The sequence below is a fragment of the Adiantum capillus-veneris genome, chromosome 16, assembly GCF_014529385.1.
Source record: "Adiantum capillus-veneris isolate H3 chromosome 16, ASM1452938v2, whole genome shotgun sequence".
NCBI classification, from domain to species: domain Eukaryota; kingdom Viridiplantae; phylum Streptophyta; class Polypodiopsida; order Polypodiales; family Pteridaceae; genus Adiantum; species Adiantum capillus-veneris.
This window is the reverse complement of record NC_140946.1, coordinates 22,470,869-22,489,259: the sequence shown is the minus strand read 5'-3', so window position 1 is coordinate 22,489,259 and position 18,391 is coordinate 22,470,869. Positions and strand designations below refer to the sequence as shown.

The window sequence follows — 18,391 nt, the reverse complement described above, 5'->3', positions numbered from 1 at the left end:
AAGGAAATAACCGGAATGCGACAGAAAAGGAGACAAATGAAAGCTTTATATAGCTTTTGAGCACTGATTGATTTACATTTCTTGCCAATTTACAGAGTATATATAGCCTTGGCCCATAAATTGTATTCAAACTCCCAAGGAGATAACCGTACTGTGACAGAAAACGAGAAAAATGAAGGTTTCTATTAACTTTTGAGCACCCGACTTTACTTACATTACTTGCTGATTTACAGAGTATAGCCATTTCAAATCTATGGTGGCAATTGTAATATAGATAAGGAATGATCACACACCCAAACTCTGGAAAAAGGAACATTCATAACGCAGAAAACTTGAGCACTAAATTTACAAATCCACGCATCTACACTAAAGGTACAGATGGCTCATAGAGACCTATCACTTATCCATCATATGAGCTCAGTTAAAAGTGAGCAAATCCTTGTCAGACAAAAGGCAACAACAAATTAGTGAGCAAGATGTGTACTCTGTTTCTATCCCAATATTACGAAGCTCACATCAAAATACTTAATCAGGAAGTACATTCTAGTAGAAAGGGGATATATAAGCACACCCAAGAGTGCAAAAGATCCCTCAATGCCCACTGCCTCAACAATCCCGGTCACCCCTCGATGGCAGCCCAACACATAAATTTGTACTCCATCTTCAAAGAAATAACCAAAGCATCACTTAGGGAAGGAGACAAATGAAAGCTCTTTAGAACTTTTGAGCACCCATCATATTTACATTATCTTGCAGATTTACAGAGTATAGCCATCTTAAATCTATGGTGCCAATTGTAATAGATACAGTCCACCATCGAATGATAGTCCTGCTGCAGCAGATGGCAAAAGCTCACCATCCACCATACCACCAAAGATGAGGACAGCTCGTCCAGAAAGCACCGGGCTTGCTCCATGGAAAGATCTCCTACTAGGTGCTTGTCCCCACTGCTCCAGCTTCTTCCAAAACTTCCGCTCAAGCTTTTCTTGCGGTTTGCTAGATTTCCTTTGGTAGAGGCCAACACTTGTGGACAAATCACCTAGAGGAGTGCCTGCACTTGAGTCAAGAACCCACACATCCCCTTTGCGACCCCTTCTATCATCCTCTCCCCCATAAATGAGAACCCTTCCCCCAAATATAAGAGTTGCTGAATGGCCTGCCCGGGGCGATGGAACTCCATGCTTAGGATGCAGCTCAGATGCTCTAAGTTCTACCCACTTTGCAAATTCATCATTCATTACAAGTAGCCAAACATCATTTCGAACCTCAAACCTAGTTCCTCTCCCGCCGAACAAAATCATGCAATTTCCACCTACCCAGGTCAAGCTATGTCCTGACCGAGCTGGGGGTGAGGTAGTTGTGTTCACTCTATGCCATGCTGGTAAAGGTCTTTCAGAGAGGTCTAGAAGCCACGTGTCATCCAGCCGTATGCCATCTGATCCAATGCCACCATAGACCACTACCTTGTTTTCTCCCCCATAGCAACCTGCATGGGCACCACGGGCACAAGGTGCTGCTGCAACTTCTAACAGTTGCCAAGATGGTGTATTCCGATGATTGACACCTTTGCACACCCACGTATCATTTTGCCTCGTTCCATTATCATTTATCCCTCCAAATAACACAAGCATGTCTTCAACAATTGTGCAACTCTGTCCAAATCTTCCACCAGGAATGCCAACACTGGTTTGCTGCCAAGAAATGATCTCAGACGTATCGGCAGGTATGGGGGCCATCCACGTGTCAGCTAGATGACGACCTGCAAAACAAACATGTTATAAGAACATTGAATAGAAAAGTCTTCTCGTATCTGCTCAAAGACCGCACAGCGTCACTCGTGTGCCAAATTTAATGTTTATTCACGAGTGGAGGAGATATAAGGGCAATTGACAAGGATGCTTTGAGAGCCGGACTCTGTGTTACACATTCTCTTCTCCTTAGTAGGAAAGGCCTCCAAAATGAAACACACAAAATTCAATTCAGCAATCTGTTAACTTGTGTGTGTGTGTGTGTGTGTTGCTGTTTTACATTAATAAATATACACAAAAGAACATAAAAGTTCAAAAGATAGCTGGCTTTAGACAAGTGACAAGAGGTAGTAGAAAAACAACTCATCCTTTGAATTATTTTTGTACATAGCTATAAGAATCAGGTCTCATTCTAGTGTTTATACACATGGGGTAATATGAACTAATCGTTTCACAAAAGTAGCAAGATTCTGGTATAATAGTGACGGACAACGGCTAAGCCAAAAAAATTCCAAGAAACTTGCATCTATTCAAACAAAACAACAGATATGTCAGCCTTGAATGCGTTTTACAAGTGTCAATAGACTTCTTATCCATGTCCAATCTTACAACCTTTTTAACTTAAAACTACTATCCAAACTTAATTATTTATTCCTGTTTTTGAATAGTATAAGGTGTGAGTTTTTTTTAAGTTCTTTTTAAACTTGTAATCAAAAAGTTCATCACTCCTTTAAGATACAAGTGCATTTATATAGGTTAAGGTAAGGCTATTATATACCCAAAAAAATAAATTTAAAAAATTTAAATAACTATTCATATAAATAAAATTCTGATCAAAAGGCCACCACCCTTTCTGATCCAAGTGTCTTATTCCTATTTTTTGCTCATAAAGCGTTTTGTGTCTTTTATACCCATCATTTTGTGAGGTACTTTACAGTTTAAAAACTTTCAATTTAAACGACTATAACTAGTACGACACCACGACAGAGTGTAGTATATCCTAGAGAAGAAAAAAGCAATGTGTAGCCTCGAAATCCAAATGCCATTGCATCCACAATCCAGGTTGTGTCATTTCAAGTGAGTATAGACCCTAAAAAAATAGAGCCCACTAGGTTTCAAAAAAAAAAAATCAATCAAAAGATCGAGGTACTGAACCACTAACTTTGGTCAATTAACGAATTTACAACCATCTCAGCCGTTTTAACCAAAAAAATCTGACAAGTATCATCTTTGTACAAAAATTTTAACTTCAGCTCAATCGGATTTTTGCACATTAACAGTGGGACAATAAAAAACAGTCCAACAACCTACTATAATCCCAAGCAGGTGTTGTGAAAAAAATTTGTGTCATATTTACCAAATGGTGAAACGGAAAAAACCATAGTACTCTCATGAGATAACCACATTAATCAAGTCCAACATGATACAAAATGAACTACCTTTTATTATATGCGTCAAAAAACAAGTGTTTGGCATTAGACTCGAACAATAAATATGATGCAGAAACCATACATGCGCCAAGAAACCAACCTATTATGCATAGTCATTAATGGTACATCAGTGCAAAGTACAGAAAATGGAGCAGAATGTAATTTTGCAGAACAAAGCCATTTCGAAGGTTACCGACCTAAGAAGCCACATCATGTTCAACCAGCTCCATAGCACCACAGTAAGCAAGCGGAAAGAAAGCCTTCACTCCTCACTTTCTCATACACACACAATACGCAAATTAAGGCTAAGTGAGGGGGCCAAGCAACCTCACCTCGTTATATAGAAATCCCAGCAGGTGGAGGCATCAAGTAATGCCAAGCGTGGAAGATCTCCCACACGATCTGCACATTCAGTCCAGCCCAAATCTCAAGGCTCAAGAAAACGAGAGGTGGCTGCCATGCTGTTCACTGTAGCGGTTAAGTTAGGAGAGAGGCGGACTGTCATGAGCAGCAAGCCCGCAAGTGGTTCAGAGAGAGAGAGAGAGAGAGAGTCAATAGCGGGGCAGAGAGTGAGGCACAATATGGAGCGTGATATGTGTCATTATGCATGTGCACTACCAGCCGGTCATAATGTCTTACAAATATCGAGAGTTAGTGAGTGGCAAGGCAAGCGCCCTGTGAAGGATGGAGTCCCATGTAGGCTAAAAAACCTGGCCCCTTAAGAAGGCAGTACTCGCATAAGGACTTCCAGGGGGTTAGGCTCCATGTTTATAAGGGAGGTAGGCTATACAAGCTAGGCGCCTGGTGTTAAATACCAAAGAAATGCATAGGTCACCGCATGGGGTTTAAGTGAAAAATCCACACTACTGATGTAATTTTGTTAATTGAGCAAAGTTGGTGGTTAACTACCTCAAAAGAGGCAACTAATAAGATCAGACAATGTACGTTATACAAGTAAAGCAACACCTCAAGGTCAAAATATCCCCATTTTTTGGAGGGAGAGTTGTGAGGGCATGGTCAAAAGGCAACTTATATGTGAGTATGTGTGTGTGTGTGAAAATAGATGAAGTTACATTCAGTTACTAGCAGTACCTTTGTGTGTGCGCACACGTGTGTGTGTGTGGGTGGGTGGGTGGGTGGGTGCTATGTCGGTGATGACGACGGGGATGACGAGACCGACCTAAGGGCTGAAATCAGCAATCTTTTATCTGCTGTCCAAAAACGCTATGGGCTGAAATCTGCGGCTAGTCCAAAAACGCTGATTTTGGGGGCTGTTTCTGTAGGTCTTTGTTGCTGAAAATCTGCAGGTTTTAGGGCTGAAAAGTGAGATTCTTAAGGGCTGAATGTTAGGTGCAGCGGAACGATTGTTTGCGCTTTGCTCAAGATGAGTGCTCCGAACAGTGATCAAGGTTCCTTTTGTTCTTATGGAAGGTAGAGCCTTCCGTTCTTAATGAGAGAATGCTATGATCACAAACAAAGTGAATGGACACTGTGCGTGCAAGTGTATGAGACTGAGAGATAGAGAGAGAAGAGAATACGACACCAGAGATGTTGTCAAACCCTCCTCCGAAGGCCCCACTCTCGTCGGCGAGAGTGGTCTACTTATTGATTGCACAAAGTGGTACAATGACTATGCAATGGACTGATGCAATCTGGGACTATGCCGATGACGACGATGGTGATGACGACGACAACTTTAGGGCTGAAATCTGTGGTCTTCTATCTCCTGAATTTCGGGACTGTTTCGGTGGCTGAAAATGACTGTTTGGCTGCGTTTTCTATGGCTGAAAATGGGGGATATCTGCAATGCTTCAAGGCCTGAATCTGCTACTGTGGAGGATGCTGAAAACGCTGCTGCAAGTGCTTCATTAACGGCTGAAAATGAAAACGCTGCAGCAAGTGAAAAACGCTAGCAAAAACGCTAGGCTGCCTGGGAAGTTCCGGCGATGGCAACTCGAAAACGCTAGGGAATCTGGTACTGCAGCCAGCGATCTGCAAACGCCAGGGCTTGGAGGACTTCCGGCGATGATGCAAGCTAAAAACGCTGGGGCTGATGTGTGGTGAGGATGGGGATCAAAAACGCCAAGGCTACTGCTGGGGTTCTGCTGAGAAGGTGCATGTTGAGCATGTGCTCCTGCTGCCTCTTCTGCCATTGAGTGCTAACTTGGATTTGCTTATATATTTTCTTAGCAAAATTGCCCTACCTACTTTTGCTGGAAAGTCACTTAAATTAATAAGTGAAAAATGCCAAAAATAGGTAAAATAGGCTAAATGCACTGGAAAATTTCCCTAACTGATTCTAATGGATTCTGATGGGAATTCTGATGATCATGCTGTGTGCAACCAGAGGATATGCATCTGTACTAAGTGATTGGGCATGCACGGTCTACGAATAGACTCACACAAAAGTGCCAGATCACTTCTAATCTAAACTGACTGGTCTGACTGAACCCTTGTCGTGTTGTAGCTTGTCCACGAACATATAGGGTTGGATGTTTCACGTACGTGTTACGATCACGAATGAAACACTCGTACAATGCGTGTGTATCAATCATGCGAACACATAATACTTCCTGTGAGGGTTCTTTGGACCTAGGCTCGAGAGCCAAGATCGCTTCTTCCTGAATGATCGAATCGTCCTGTGGGGGTTCTTTGGACCTCGACTCAAAAGCCAAGATCGGTTCTTCGTGATTGATCGAATCTGCAAGGAGGTTAGCTTGGCTAGATAAAGCATCCACTAACACATCATCCTTGTGAACAATCACATCATCTTCATGCAACTCATCATGCTCATGAGAAATCACATCTTGATCATGCAAATCATCATGCTTGTCTTTATCATCCAAATCATCATGCTTCTCACAATCATGCAAATCCTGTGTGTCATGCTTTGGAGAAAAGGAGACTGAGATAGTCTCCTTTTCCCGAATCTCTTGCATCTGTGCCTGAACTCGAGAAAAGAGTTGCAAGAATTCTTTCATGTGTTGGTCGCTCTTCTCTTTCATGGCTTTGTTCTCGCGATCAAATTCTGCTTGTCTTTCTTTGTTCTCGCGGTCAAATTTGGCTTCATTTTCTTTTTCTTCCAAGTCGTACTGACGCTCTATGGCTTCCATTTCTTCTTTGTATTCACGATCTATGGCTACCCTTCGTTCTTCGTAGGCCTTTCTTTTTGCTTCTCTTTCTGCTTTTCTTTCTTCGCATTCTAACTGTCTTTCCATAAACATTTGCTCCAACTCCTCCATAGGAGTTAGTGCAATCCTTGGCGTAGATGGGGAAGGGTGAGGGTTGGAAAAACCTCCTGGTGGGGAAAATTCTTCTTCGCCTCTCTCATGCTCATCACCTCCAAGCGAAGTATCCATTCCGCTTCGAGTGATGACCATTTTGAAGTCGTGGGTTCTTGTGGTCTTGGGTTCTTAAGTTCACGAATAACTTGGGTTCTTAGGGGTCTTGGTTCTTGGGGGTCTTGAGGTTCTTGAGGTTTTCTTTCGCTTGTAAACCGTGTATAAGAAGGATCTTCTCTTCACCCGAGTTCTACTCCTTTCTGCGGGCACACCCCTTGGCGGCCTTGCGCGCACACCAAGGTTTCTTTTTCACACCTAGTCGCACAAACCCAAGTTCGCTGGGGCGTGTCGATTCCTAATCGTGTTTTTGAAGAGTGACATGAATCCCAGGAAAGAAGGGATTGTCCAGCCTCCGCTTGTCTCTTTTCACTCATTGAGAGCGGACCGTGCACTTAGCGGCCGGCCAATCGACATGAGGGGAACAAGCAAAAAAATTCTTGTGATTCTTGTGGTTCTTTCCTTGAGTGATACAGAACTCTACCAAAGCTCTGATACCAATGTTAGGTGCAGCGGAATGATTGTTTGCGCTTTGCTCAAGATGAGTGCTCCGAACTGTGCTCAAGGTTCCTTTTGTTCTTATGGAAGGTAGAGCCTTCCGTTCTTAATGAGAGAATGCTATGATCACAAACAAAGTGAATGGACACTGTGCGTGCAAGTGTATGAGACTGAGAGATAGAGAGAGAAGAGAATACGACACCAGAGATGTTGTCAAACCCTCCTCCGAAGGCCCCACTCTCGTCGGCGAGAGTGGTCTACTTATTGATTGCACAAAGTGGTACAATGACTATGCAATGGACTGATGCAATCTGGGACTATGCCGATGACGACGACGGTGATGACGACGACAACTTTAGGGCTGAAATCTGTGGTCTTCTATCTCCTAAATTTCGGGACTGTTTCGGTGGCTGGAAATGACTGTTTGGCTGCGTTTTCTATGGCTTCAAGGGCTGAATCTGCTGCTGTGGAGGATGCTGAAAACGCTGCTGCAAGTGCCTCATCAACGGTAGAAAATGAAAACGCTGCAGTAAGTGAAAAACGCTAGCAAAAACGCTAGGCTGCCTGGGAAGTTCTGGCGATGGCAACTGGAAAACGCTAGGGAATCCGGTGCTGCTGCCAGCGATCTGCAAACGCCAAGGCTTGGAGGACTTCCAGCGATGATGCAAGCTAAAAACGCTGGGGCTGATGTGTGGCGAGGATGGGGATCAAAAACGCCAAGGCTACTGCTGGGGTTCTGCTGAGAAAGTGCCCGTTGAGCATGTGCTCCTGCTGCCTCTTCTGCCATTGAGTGCTAACTTGGATTTGCTTATATATTTTCTTAGCAAAATTGCCCTACCTACTTTTGTTGGAAAGTCACTTAAATTATTAAGTGAAAAATGCCAAAAATAGGTAAAATAGGCTAAATGCACTGGAAAATTTCCCTAACTGATTCTAATGGATTCTGATGGGAATTCTGATGATCATGTTGTGTGTAACCAGAGGATATGCATCTACACTAAGTGACTGGGCATGCACGGTCTACGAATAGACTCACACAAAAGTGCCAGATCACTTCTAATCTAGACTGACTAGACTGACTGAACCCTTGTCGTGTTGTAGGTTGTCCACGGACACATAGGGTTCGATGTGTCACGTGACACTGAAACTGTTGGTCTTTCCGGGCTGAATTTGCTACTCTCTTAGGGATGAATTTGCAGGTTCTTCATGGCTGAAAAACGCTGCATGCTGAGGTTGTTCCTGTTGAAAACGCTAGGCCAGAACTCTGTCAAAAACGCTAGATTGCTGAGCTTCTGTTGGCGATGGTTGCTGATGCAAAACGCTAGGGCAAGGAGGTACTGTGTGCTTGTGTCTGATGAAAAACGCCAAGGAGAAAGGGGGGCTGGCGATGATGCAAAACGCTAGGGCTGAGTCTCGCTTGGAGGGAAGTCCACCAAGGGGTCTTGTTGAGAAGTTGACTGCAGAGCTTGGCTCCTGTTGCCTCTTCTGCCAGAAAGTGCTAACTTTGGTTTGCTTATATACAAACTTAGCAAAATTGCCCTACCTACTTTCCAACAAAAGTCACTTAAAAATAATAAGTGAAAAAATGTCAAAAAAAAGATAAAATAGGCTAAATGCACTGGAAAATTCCCTTGAAGGATTCTGATGGGAATGCTTATGATCATGTTGTGTGCAACCAGAGAATATGCATCTACACTAAGTGACTGAGCATGCACGGTCTACAAATAGACTCACAAAAGTGGCAGATCACTTCTAATCTAGACTGACTAGACTGACTGAACCCTGATCATGTTGTAGCTTGTCCACGGACACATAGGGTTGGATGTGTCACGTGACATCCCCTCCTTTTCAAAGGGAGGTACTGGTACCGAACTGTATGGCGTCGAGGGAGATCGCCAATAGCATCCGGAATCCTGGAAGAGACTCTTCGCTGGCCCACTCTGATGTGTGGATCGTGCGATACTTGAACTTCATAAGGTTTGCAAAGCTTGCTTCTTTGGGCCGCGCCGAAAGCGACACAAAGTCTTTTGTGGCTCCTTCGATGCTTCAACTTCGTCTAGAATCTTGCTTCTTTCCTCTTCAAGAATCTCCATGGCTAAAAATTCCTGAAACCATTTTCAACACAAAACCATGAACATACCTATTCCATGTAAAGTGAGTGGAAAAAATCTTCTCTTCCTCAAAGACTCTGCATGCAATGTAGATGAACAAAGAGACCGAGTTCCAAACCGTTCACCACACACACGCAAACAATGATATCGACTCTTTCTCTTTTGATCTAGAGCAATCAACTGTGGCAATTCACAACGGAAATGCCCATGCTTGGTGCTCATACTTTCATGTGATCGTTCGACGAATGTGTCATGCCAAGGAAGAGACAGGGAATGTGACTTCCTTGAATGCATACTTTTCAGCTTTTCATGAAAAATCTGCATACATTCGTGCTCATTCATGAGTGAAACGTGCTCAACGTACAATATGTCATGCCTAGGAAAAGGGATCACATAAAGACGCTGACTAAAATACAGGAAACAATCACGAATGAAACACTCGAACAATGCGTGCGTATCAATCATGCGCATACATAATACTTCATGTGAGGGTTCTTTGAACCTAGGCTCGAGAGCCAAGATCGGGTCTTCGTGACTGATCATCTCTGCAATGAGGTTAGCTTCACTAGAGAAATTATCAACTAACACATCATCCTTCTTGTGAACAATCACATCTTCTTCATGCAACTCATCATGCTTGTGAGAATCACATCTTGATCATCATGGAAATCATCATGCTTGTCAGAAATCGCATCTTGATCATGCAAATCATCTTATCATTGTCATCCAAATCATCATCATGCTTCTCATAATCATGCAAATCCTGTGTGTCATGCTTTGGAGAAGAAGAGACTGAGAGAGTCTCCTTCTCATGAATCCTTTCAATCTTGTCCTACATATTAGCAACGAGAGAGAGAGAGAGAGAGAGAGAGAGAGAGAGAGAGAGAATGAACAATATCCTCTCCACGAATGACAATGGGAGAATCACTTTTGGCATAGAGAGTGAAAGTGTTAGCCTCCCAATCAATGAGAGGGTTAAGATCACGAAACCATCGAATGCACAAAATCATATCACATCCTGAGAGAGGAGAGACAAAAAATCTTCTAGTGAAGGCAGCTTGTTGAATTGTAAACAACACACCAAGACACTCCTGCGTGATGAGAGAGTCCATACCGGGAACAAAGCCAGAGACCTCGAGAGGAGATTTCTGACTAACTTCTAGGCAGGCTCTCTCAACAAGAGAGGGACTAATCACATCATGCATACTACCTGGCTCAAACAATATGACAAAACGCTGCCCCGACACCTAACCATAACAGTTAATGAGAGAATTATCAATGGGAGGGTCAAGAGAAACTTGGGGCACACTCATGTTATCATTAATTGCATTGACAGAAGAAGTGGGTTTTGTGGATTCTTTAGATTCATACGATTCAAGCTTCGGACATGTTCTTTTTATGTGACCCTTCATGTGACAATGAAAACAACGACTTCCTTAGAACAAGTGCTTTGCTCTTCCAACGTGATGTATCCTCCTACAATTCCTTGTGCTACCTTTTCATCTGGAGTAAGCTTAGGTTTAGCAATTGTGTTAGCTTTACCCTTAGGTTCATTGAAAGAATTCTTTTCTGAGAGACTATTGGAAAATTGGTTAGAAGAGTTACCATTCTTACCGTTCTGAGGATTCTGAGAAGTCTGCAAGGTACTTGTGGAAGTCTTGTTCTCCTTAGGCTTTCCCTTGTGCTTCATCTCATGTGCGAGAGCAATCGCTACTGCCTTGTTGAGATCGATTGGGTCAAAGACTTCTACATCAAACTTGATATAGTCGTCTAACCCAAAAAGGAATGCCTCTTTGTGTTCATCATCCGACTTGCATAACTGGGTACCTAGCTGCAAAACACGATTAGAAAAAGACATAACCGGCATACCATTTTTCTTGAGAGTGTACCAATCGTCCTTCAATCGTGCGAAGTACTGAGGTGGCATAAACCGCGCCTTGAGCTTGTCTTGGAAATCAACCCAATTGAAGGAAAGGGACGTGAATTCGTCGGCTTCCTCTAGGTGCGCGGCTAACTGTGCCTCTTGCCATCCGTGGTACCAATTGATGGCATCACCGGCAAGGTAGATAGCTGCCATCAAAACCTTGCTATTCCATGTCTTCTTAGTTGTCGCAAAATAAGCATTAAATTGATGCAACCAAGAATGAATAACCGTAGCATCCATCTTACCATCATACTTACTGAAAGTCAACTTCTCGGTGACTGGATTGTTGGAATCCGCATCGTGGCTTACGCCACTTGAGGAACTCCCACGATCTTTGGCTGGTTCAAACTTCGAGGCAAGTACTTGTAGAACCAATTCATGAGTGCGTAGTTCTCTTTGAGCCTCACGCTCGACCTTCAACGCCACTCTTTGAGCTTCACGCTCGGCCTCCAAGGCCGCTCTTTCAGCTTCATGCTCGGCCTTTCTTTGTTCTTTTCTTTCGTTTCGTTCATCGCGCTCGCGTTCCAAAGCAATGCGATTTGCTTCTTGTTATGCGGCAACTCTTTCGTTTCTTTCTTCGCGCTCGTGGTCCTTGGCTTCCTGTTGTTCTGCTTTTCTTGCTAGTTGTGCCAACGCGACTCGATTCGTTTCTTGTTGTTATGCCGTCATCTCCATCATCGACTTGACCATCTCCTCCATAGAATTTGGTACAACTCGTGGCGTAGATGGGGAAGGGGAGGGTTGGAAAAATCTCTTGGTGGGAAGAACTCTTCATCACCTCTCTCATGCTCACCACCTGTATGCGAAGTATCCATTCCGCTTCGGGTGATGACCATGCACTATGATCTTTGGTTCTTATGTCCACGAGGAACTTGGGTTCTTGAGGGTCTTGGGTTCTTGGGTGCTTGAGGGTCTTGAGGTTCTTGAGGTTCCTGAGGTTTTCTTTCGCTTGCAAACCGTGTTTGAGAAGGATCTTCTCTTCACCCGCGTTCTACTCCTTTCCGCAGGCGCACCCCTTGGCGGGCTTGCGCTCACACCAAGGTTGCTTTTTCCCACCTCAGGTCGATTGGCCGGCCGCTAAGTGTACGGTCCGCTATCAATGAGTGAAAAGAGACACAAGGGTAGGCTGGGCAAGCCCTTCTTTCCTGGGATTCCTGTCATTCTTCAAAAACACGATTAGGAATCGACACGCCCAAGTGAACTTGGGTTCGTGCGACCTCAACAAGCAAAAAAAATTCTTGTGATTCTTGTGGTTCTTTCCTTGAGTGATACAGAACTCTGCCAAAGCTCTGATACCAATGTAAGGTGCAGCGGAATGAATGTTTGCGCTTTGCTCAAGATGAGTGCTCCAAACTGTGCTCAAGGTTCCTTTTGTTCTTATGGAAGGGAGAGCCTTCCGTTCTTAATGAGAGAATGCTATGATCACAAACAAAGTGAATGGACACTGTGCGTGCAAATGTATGAGACTTAAGGATAGAGAGAGAAGAGAGATACGACACCAGAGACGTCGTAAAACCCTCCTCCGAAGGCCCCACTCGTCGGCGAGAGTGGTCTACTTATGATTGCACAAACTGGTACAAACTGAATGCATGGGACTAATGCAAGTCTAGGCTATGTCGACGATGACGACGGGGATGACGAGACCGACCTAAGGGCTGAAATCTGCAATCTTTTATCTGCTGTCCAAAAACGCTATGGGCTGAAATTTGCGGCTAGTCCAAAAACGCTGATTTTGGGGGTTGTTTCTGTAGGTCTTTGTCACTGAAAATCTGCACGTTTTAGGGCTGACAACTGAGGTTCTTAAGGGCTGAAACTGCTGGTCTTTCTGGGCTGAATCTGATACTCTCTTAGGGCTGAATTTGCAGGTTCTTCATGGCTGAAAAACGCTGCATGCTGAGGTTGTTCCTGTTGAAAACGCTAGGCCAGAACTCTATCAAAAACGCTAGGTTGCTGAGCTTCTGTTGGTGATGGTTGATGCAAAACGCTAGGGCAAGGGGGTATTGTGGGCTTGTGTCTGATGAAAAACACCATGGAAAAAGGGGGGCTGGCTATGATGCAAAACGCTAGGGCTGAGTCTCGCTTGGAGGGAAGTCCACCAAGGGGTCTTGTTGAGAAGTTGCCTGCTGAGCTTGGCTCCTGTTGCCTCTTCTACTAGAAAGTGCTAACTTTGGTTTGCTTATATACAAACTTAGCAAAATTGCCCTACCTACTTTCCAACAAAAGTCACTTACAAATAATAAGTGAAAAAATGTCAAAAAAAGGTAAAATAGGCTAAATGCACTGGAAAATTCCCCTGAAGGATTTTGATGGATTCTGATGGGAATGCTTATGATCATGCTGTGTGCAACCAGAGGATATGCATCTACACTAAGTGACTGGGCATGCACGGTCTACGAATAAACTCACAAAAGTGCCAGATCACTTCTAATCTAGACTGACTGGACTGACTGAACCCTGATCATGCTGTAGCTTGTCCACGGACACATAGGGTTGGATGTGTCACATGACACAACATGATCATTAGATTTCCATCAGAACCGATAAGGAGCATTTTTATAGTGCATAGACCTATTTTTCCTATTTTAGCCAATTTTCACTTATTGTGTTTAAGTGACTTTTGTTGGGAAACTAGGTAGGGCAAATTGCCTAAGCAAGTATATAAGAAACCCTAGCGCTAGCACGTTCTGGCAGAAGAGGCAGCAGGGACCTGACATCCAGTAGAGCACCTTCTCAGCAAGAGCCTCCCTAGAGAATAACATAGCGTTTTCAGCCGTCAATAAGAATCAGCCAGCATTTGTCATCCATTGCCAATCAGCCCCAGCGTTTTGCATTTGCAGACCAACCTGGCAACAACAAACTCAGTAGATCCCCTACCGTTTTTGCAGCAAGACCCAAATCAGCCCCTAGCGTTTTTGGATCAGCACAACCCGCTAGCGTTTTGCAGATTCACCGCGACAGATCCTCCATCTAGACCAGCGTTTTCAGTTTTCAGCATCAAGACACAGCAGAACCAGCCCCAAACCTCACAGATCTCAACTTCCCACAATAGACCCTCGCCACCCGGTCAGATCCGCCGAAGTTTGCAGTTTCAGCCCAGAAAATGCAAATTTCAGCATTTGCGTTTTCAGCGCGTCGTCATTGCATCGTCGTCACCAACATAGAGTCAGAATTCAACAAATAAAGATTTGCACATTTCAGCCCTTAGTGTTTTCATTTTTCAGTCCGTCTCGTCGTCGTCAACATCGTCGGCAAGTCCATTGCATTGTAGAGATTTGTGCAATCAATAGTAGACCGCTCTCGCCATAGAGAGTGGGGCCTTCGGAGGAGGGTTTGACAACATTCTGGTGTCGTATTCTTCTCTCTCCATCTCTCAATCTCAGCACCTTCATTCACAGTGTCTACCACTTTGTTTGTGATCATTTGCACTCTCAATAAAGAAACAGAAGGCTCTCCCTTCCGTAAGTAAAAGGAACCTTGAGCACAGCAAAGTTCAACATTCATATCCGCTGCACCTTACATCGGTATCAGAGCTTTGGCAGTGTTCTGTATCACTCAAGGAAAGAACCACATAATTTTTTTTTGCTTGTTGCGATCGTGTAACCCAAGTGGGCGTGTTGATTCCTAATCGTGTTTTTGAAGAGTGACAGGAAACCCAAGAAAGAAGGGCTTGTCCAACCTCCGCTTGTGCCTCTTTTCACTCATTGAGAGCGGACCGTGCACTTAGCGGCCAGCCAATCGACGTGAGGTGGGGAAAAGAAACTTTGGTGTGAGCGCAAGGCCGCGAAGGGGTGCGCTCGCGGGAAAGAGAAGAGCTTGGGTGAAGAGAAGATCCTTCTCCAACACAGATAGCAAGCTAAAGAAGAACCTTAGGAACCGCAAGAACCTCAAGTACCTCAAGACCCTCAAGAACCCAAGAACCTCAAGACCCTCAAGAACCCAAGACCCACAAGAACCCAAGCTCCTCGTGAACTTAAGAACCCAAGACTTCAATGTATGGTCATTACCCGAATCGGAATGGATACTTCGCATGGCAGTGGCGAAGAAGAATTTTTCCCACCAAGAGGTTTTTCTGACCCTCCCCCTTCCCCATGCACGTCAAGGATTGCACTAACTCCTATCGAGGCTTTCGACAAGCTGAAAATGGACAGGAAGTTAGAACACGAAGCAAGAAGAGCAGAAAGAAAGGCAGAATTTAATCTTGAACACAAAGAAAGAATGGCAGCCATAGAGCGTGAGCGCGAGCAAGCACGCTTGGAGGCCGCAGAAAGAAAAGCAGAATTGGATCGTGAGCAGAAAAAAAGAAAAGCAATGAGAAACCAACACATGAAAGAGTTGTTGCGACTCTTTTCTAGTGTGCAGGCCCAAATTGAACAGAATCAGGAGAAGGAGACTCTCTCAGTCTTTTCTTCTCCAAAGCACGAAACACATGATTTGCATGATAATGATAAGCATGATGCTTTGCATGATCAAGATGTGATTATTCACGAGCATGATTATTTGCATGATATAGATGTGACTACTCACAAGCATGATGATTTGCAGGATAAAGATGTGATTGTTCACAAGGATGATGGTTTAGTTGATGCTTTTTCTAGCGAAGCTAACCTCGTTGCAGATATGATCGATCACGAAGAACCGATCTTGGCTCTCGGGTCGAGGTCCCAAGAACCCCCACAGGAAGTATTCTGTGTTCGAATGATTAGTCAGCACGCATTGTTCGAGTGTTTCCTTCATGATGCTTTCTTGTATTTTAGTCACCATCCTTATGTGATCCCTTTTCATAGGCATGACATATTGCACGATGAGCACGATTCACTCATGAATGAGCACCGATGTATGCAGATTACTCATGAAAAGATGAAATGTCTGCATTCAAGGAATTCACATTCCACGTCTCTTCCTTGGCATGACACAGTATCAGAAAGAGCACAAGAAGGATTGAGCATCACGCATTGGCATTTCCATTGTGATTTGCCACAGTTGATTGACTTAGATCATAAAGACAAGTTTCGATTCTATTGTTTGCGCGTGTTTGATGGACGGTTTGGCACTCCGTCTATATGGTCGTTTACATTGCATGTACATTCTTTAAAGAAGACCAGAGTTTCTCCAGTCACTTTATCACTTTACATGGAATGGATATGTTCATGTTTTTGTGTTGGAAGTGATTTCAGGAATTTTCATCATCGGAGATTCTTGAAGAAGGAAGACGTATGACTATCGACGAAGTTGAAGCATTGAAGGAGCCACGTCGCTTTCGGCGCGGCCCAAAGAAGCAAGCGTTACAAACCTTTATGAAATTCAAGTATCGCATGACCCACGCATCACAGTGGGCCGGCGAAGAGTCCTTTCTAGGATTCCAGACGATGTTGGCGATCTCCCTGGAGCCATCTCATTCCATGTACCCGTATCCTCACCACGAGCCATTTTCAGGCGACACTCATAGTCACTGTCCCACGTCTGCAGGCTCAGTTTCTGCACCAATTTTGCATCCACAAAATTGTGTGAGCTTCCATTATCAAGGAGTACGGTCACGTCGTGACCATTGATCTTCCCGGGAAAACAAAGAAGATCGTGTTTATAAAACACTTTGGTGCTAAAAGTACAATTAGTGCATGAATTGTGCGCTAAATGATGGATTTCAACTTGAATGACATCAGAGTTACCCGAGAACTCGTGAATCTAAACCGAAGGACGACATTGCGGTTTCTTTGTCTTCTTCTTGGGGCAATCCTTAATTTGGTGACCTGTCTTGCCAAATCCGAAGCAAGCCCCCTTCTTCATTGCATCAACAAACTGAAGCATTTTTGGCTTTCTTCTTCTCTTGAGAAGGTCTCGACGATGATTTGGACTTTTGCTCGAATCAAGGTCGCTTTCTCGAAGCGCCCTCACCAGTTTCATCATGTAACCTGCACCAAAAATTAGGGTTAGATTGTTGTAGCCGACCACAGTATCGTCCATCAGCTCTTGGACAGATAGTGTTCCTCTAGCGACGATCGTAGTCCCAAGACATAGCAATCACACCGGACCTCCAAGGTTATCAGCTCAAGAAGAGACATCTACCGAGGGATGTCGAGAAATTTCAAGTTATAATCTGCTAGGGTTTTCATGGCAAGAATTTCAGGATACCCGACTCTGCCAAAAGTTGCACTCCGAAGGAAGATGTCAGAAACCATATAACTTCGGGGAAAGAAAATTCTTGAAAGCTTGGAAAGTCCTTGGAGTGTGCGGCTTGGTAGCTATAGAGATCAATATCTGCATGGCACTTGTCTCTGAGAAAAATAGATCAATATCTGCATGGCACTGTCTCTGAGAAAAACAGTAGCTCAAAACAAATCTTGGATCCTTCTCTTGCAAGTGATCTTTATGGCTTATGCCTTGTAAGACATCAGGGGTGAAGACGGGGGCGCGCCCGATGCGCGATGAAGTAAGGGTGGGAGTAGCAAATAAGTCCGGGGTCAAAGCCTTGAAGAATGGAGCCAACTTACAGATGCCAGCCGAGGAGCCTAAACCCTAAGATGAACAAGTAGCAGAAGAAGAAGAATTCCTAGCAACTTATGGGGACCCCGTCCGATGGGACCCCAGTGACATAAAGGGATTGAAATAAACCAGGACACACACGCGCGCGCAAAATTGATGACGTGGCAGCTATACGGATGCTCCGTGTTTTGCGTTGACTGGTGACGTGGCAGTTGTACGGAATTTCGCAAATCGCGCTGGCATCTTTTTGGCATTGCTTTTAGACCAGAAGCTTTTGAGTTTTAGAGGCTTTTCATGTAAACTGCTTTTGGGGCCTAGGGCCTTTAAATATGTGCTAAGGGCTCATTCTCTAGCATGCTTCCTGGAGAAGGTGTAGAGTCTAGAGTACCGGGTTGTACTGTGTTGATGCAATATAAAGAAATACCGAAAGGGGCGCCAAGGTTTGGGGCGAACACTCTCTGGGGTGTAATTCCGCCACTTCGTGTCGCATGTCATCTCTCTCTCAGTTTAGTTGTTATCGAAGTGTTAAAAATTTGTTCAGTCGGTTCTTTTCTATTGGCACGTGGTGCCCGTCTTGTGACAATGGTATCAGAGCATCAGGCGTGAGCTTTTCTGAAAGCATACCGGTCCTACAAAAGAGTAGACAGAGTAAACCAGACAGTACTGGAAATTGTTATTTGACGAACTTTCGGGTCCCGACCTCGGACTTATTAGGCACTCTCTCACCCTTACTTCATCGCACATCGGGCGCGCTCTTGTCTTCATCGCTCTGTCTTACAGGACATATGTAACGTGCAGCGGAATGTGAATGTTGAACTTTGCTCAAGATGAGTGCTCCGAACTGTGCTCAAGGTTCCTTTAA

At 44.2% G+C, this 18,391-nt stretch overlaps 1 protein-coding gene across 1 annotated transcript in view; it reads right to left on the bottom strand.

The window, feature by feature from the left end:
- Nucleotides 1-695: 695 nt before the first annotated feature.
- The window catches only part of LOC147438708 (F-box/kelch-repeat protein At1g51550-like), a 115,280-nt gene continuing 97,584 nt past the window's right edge, over nucleotides 696-18,391 (bottom strand). The window contains exon 2 of the mRNA XM_086484709.1: nucleotides 696-1,759. Coding sequence (XP_086340835.1) covers nucleotides 783-1,759 — 977 coding nt within the window. The 3' untranslated portion in view covers nucleotides 696-782. The remainder of the gene's footprint in view (nucleotides 1,760-18,391) is intronic.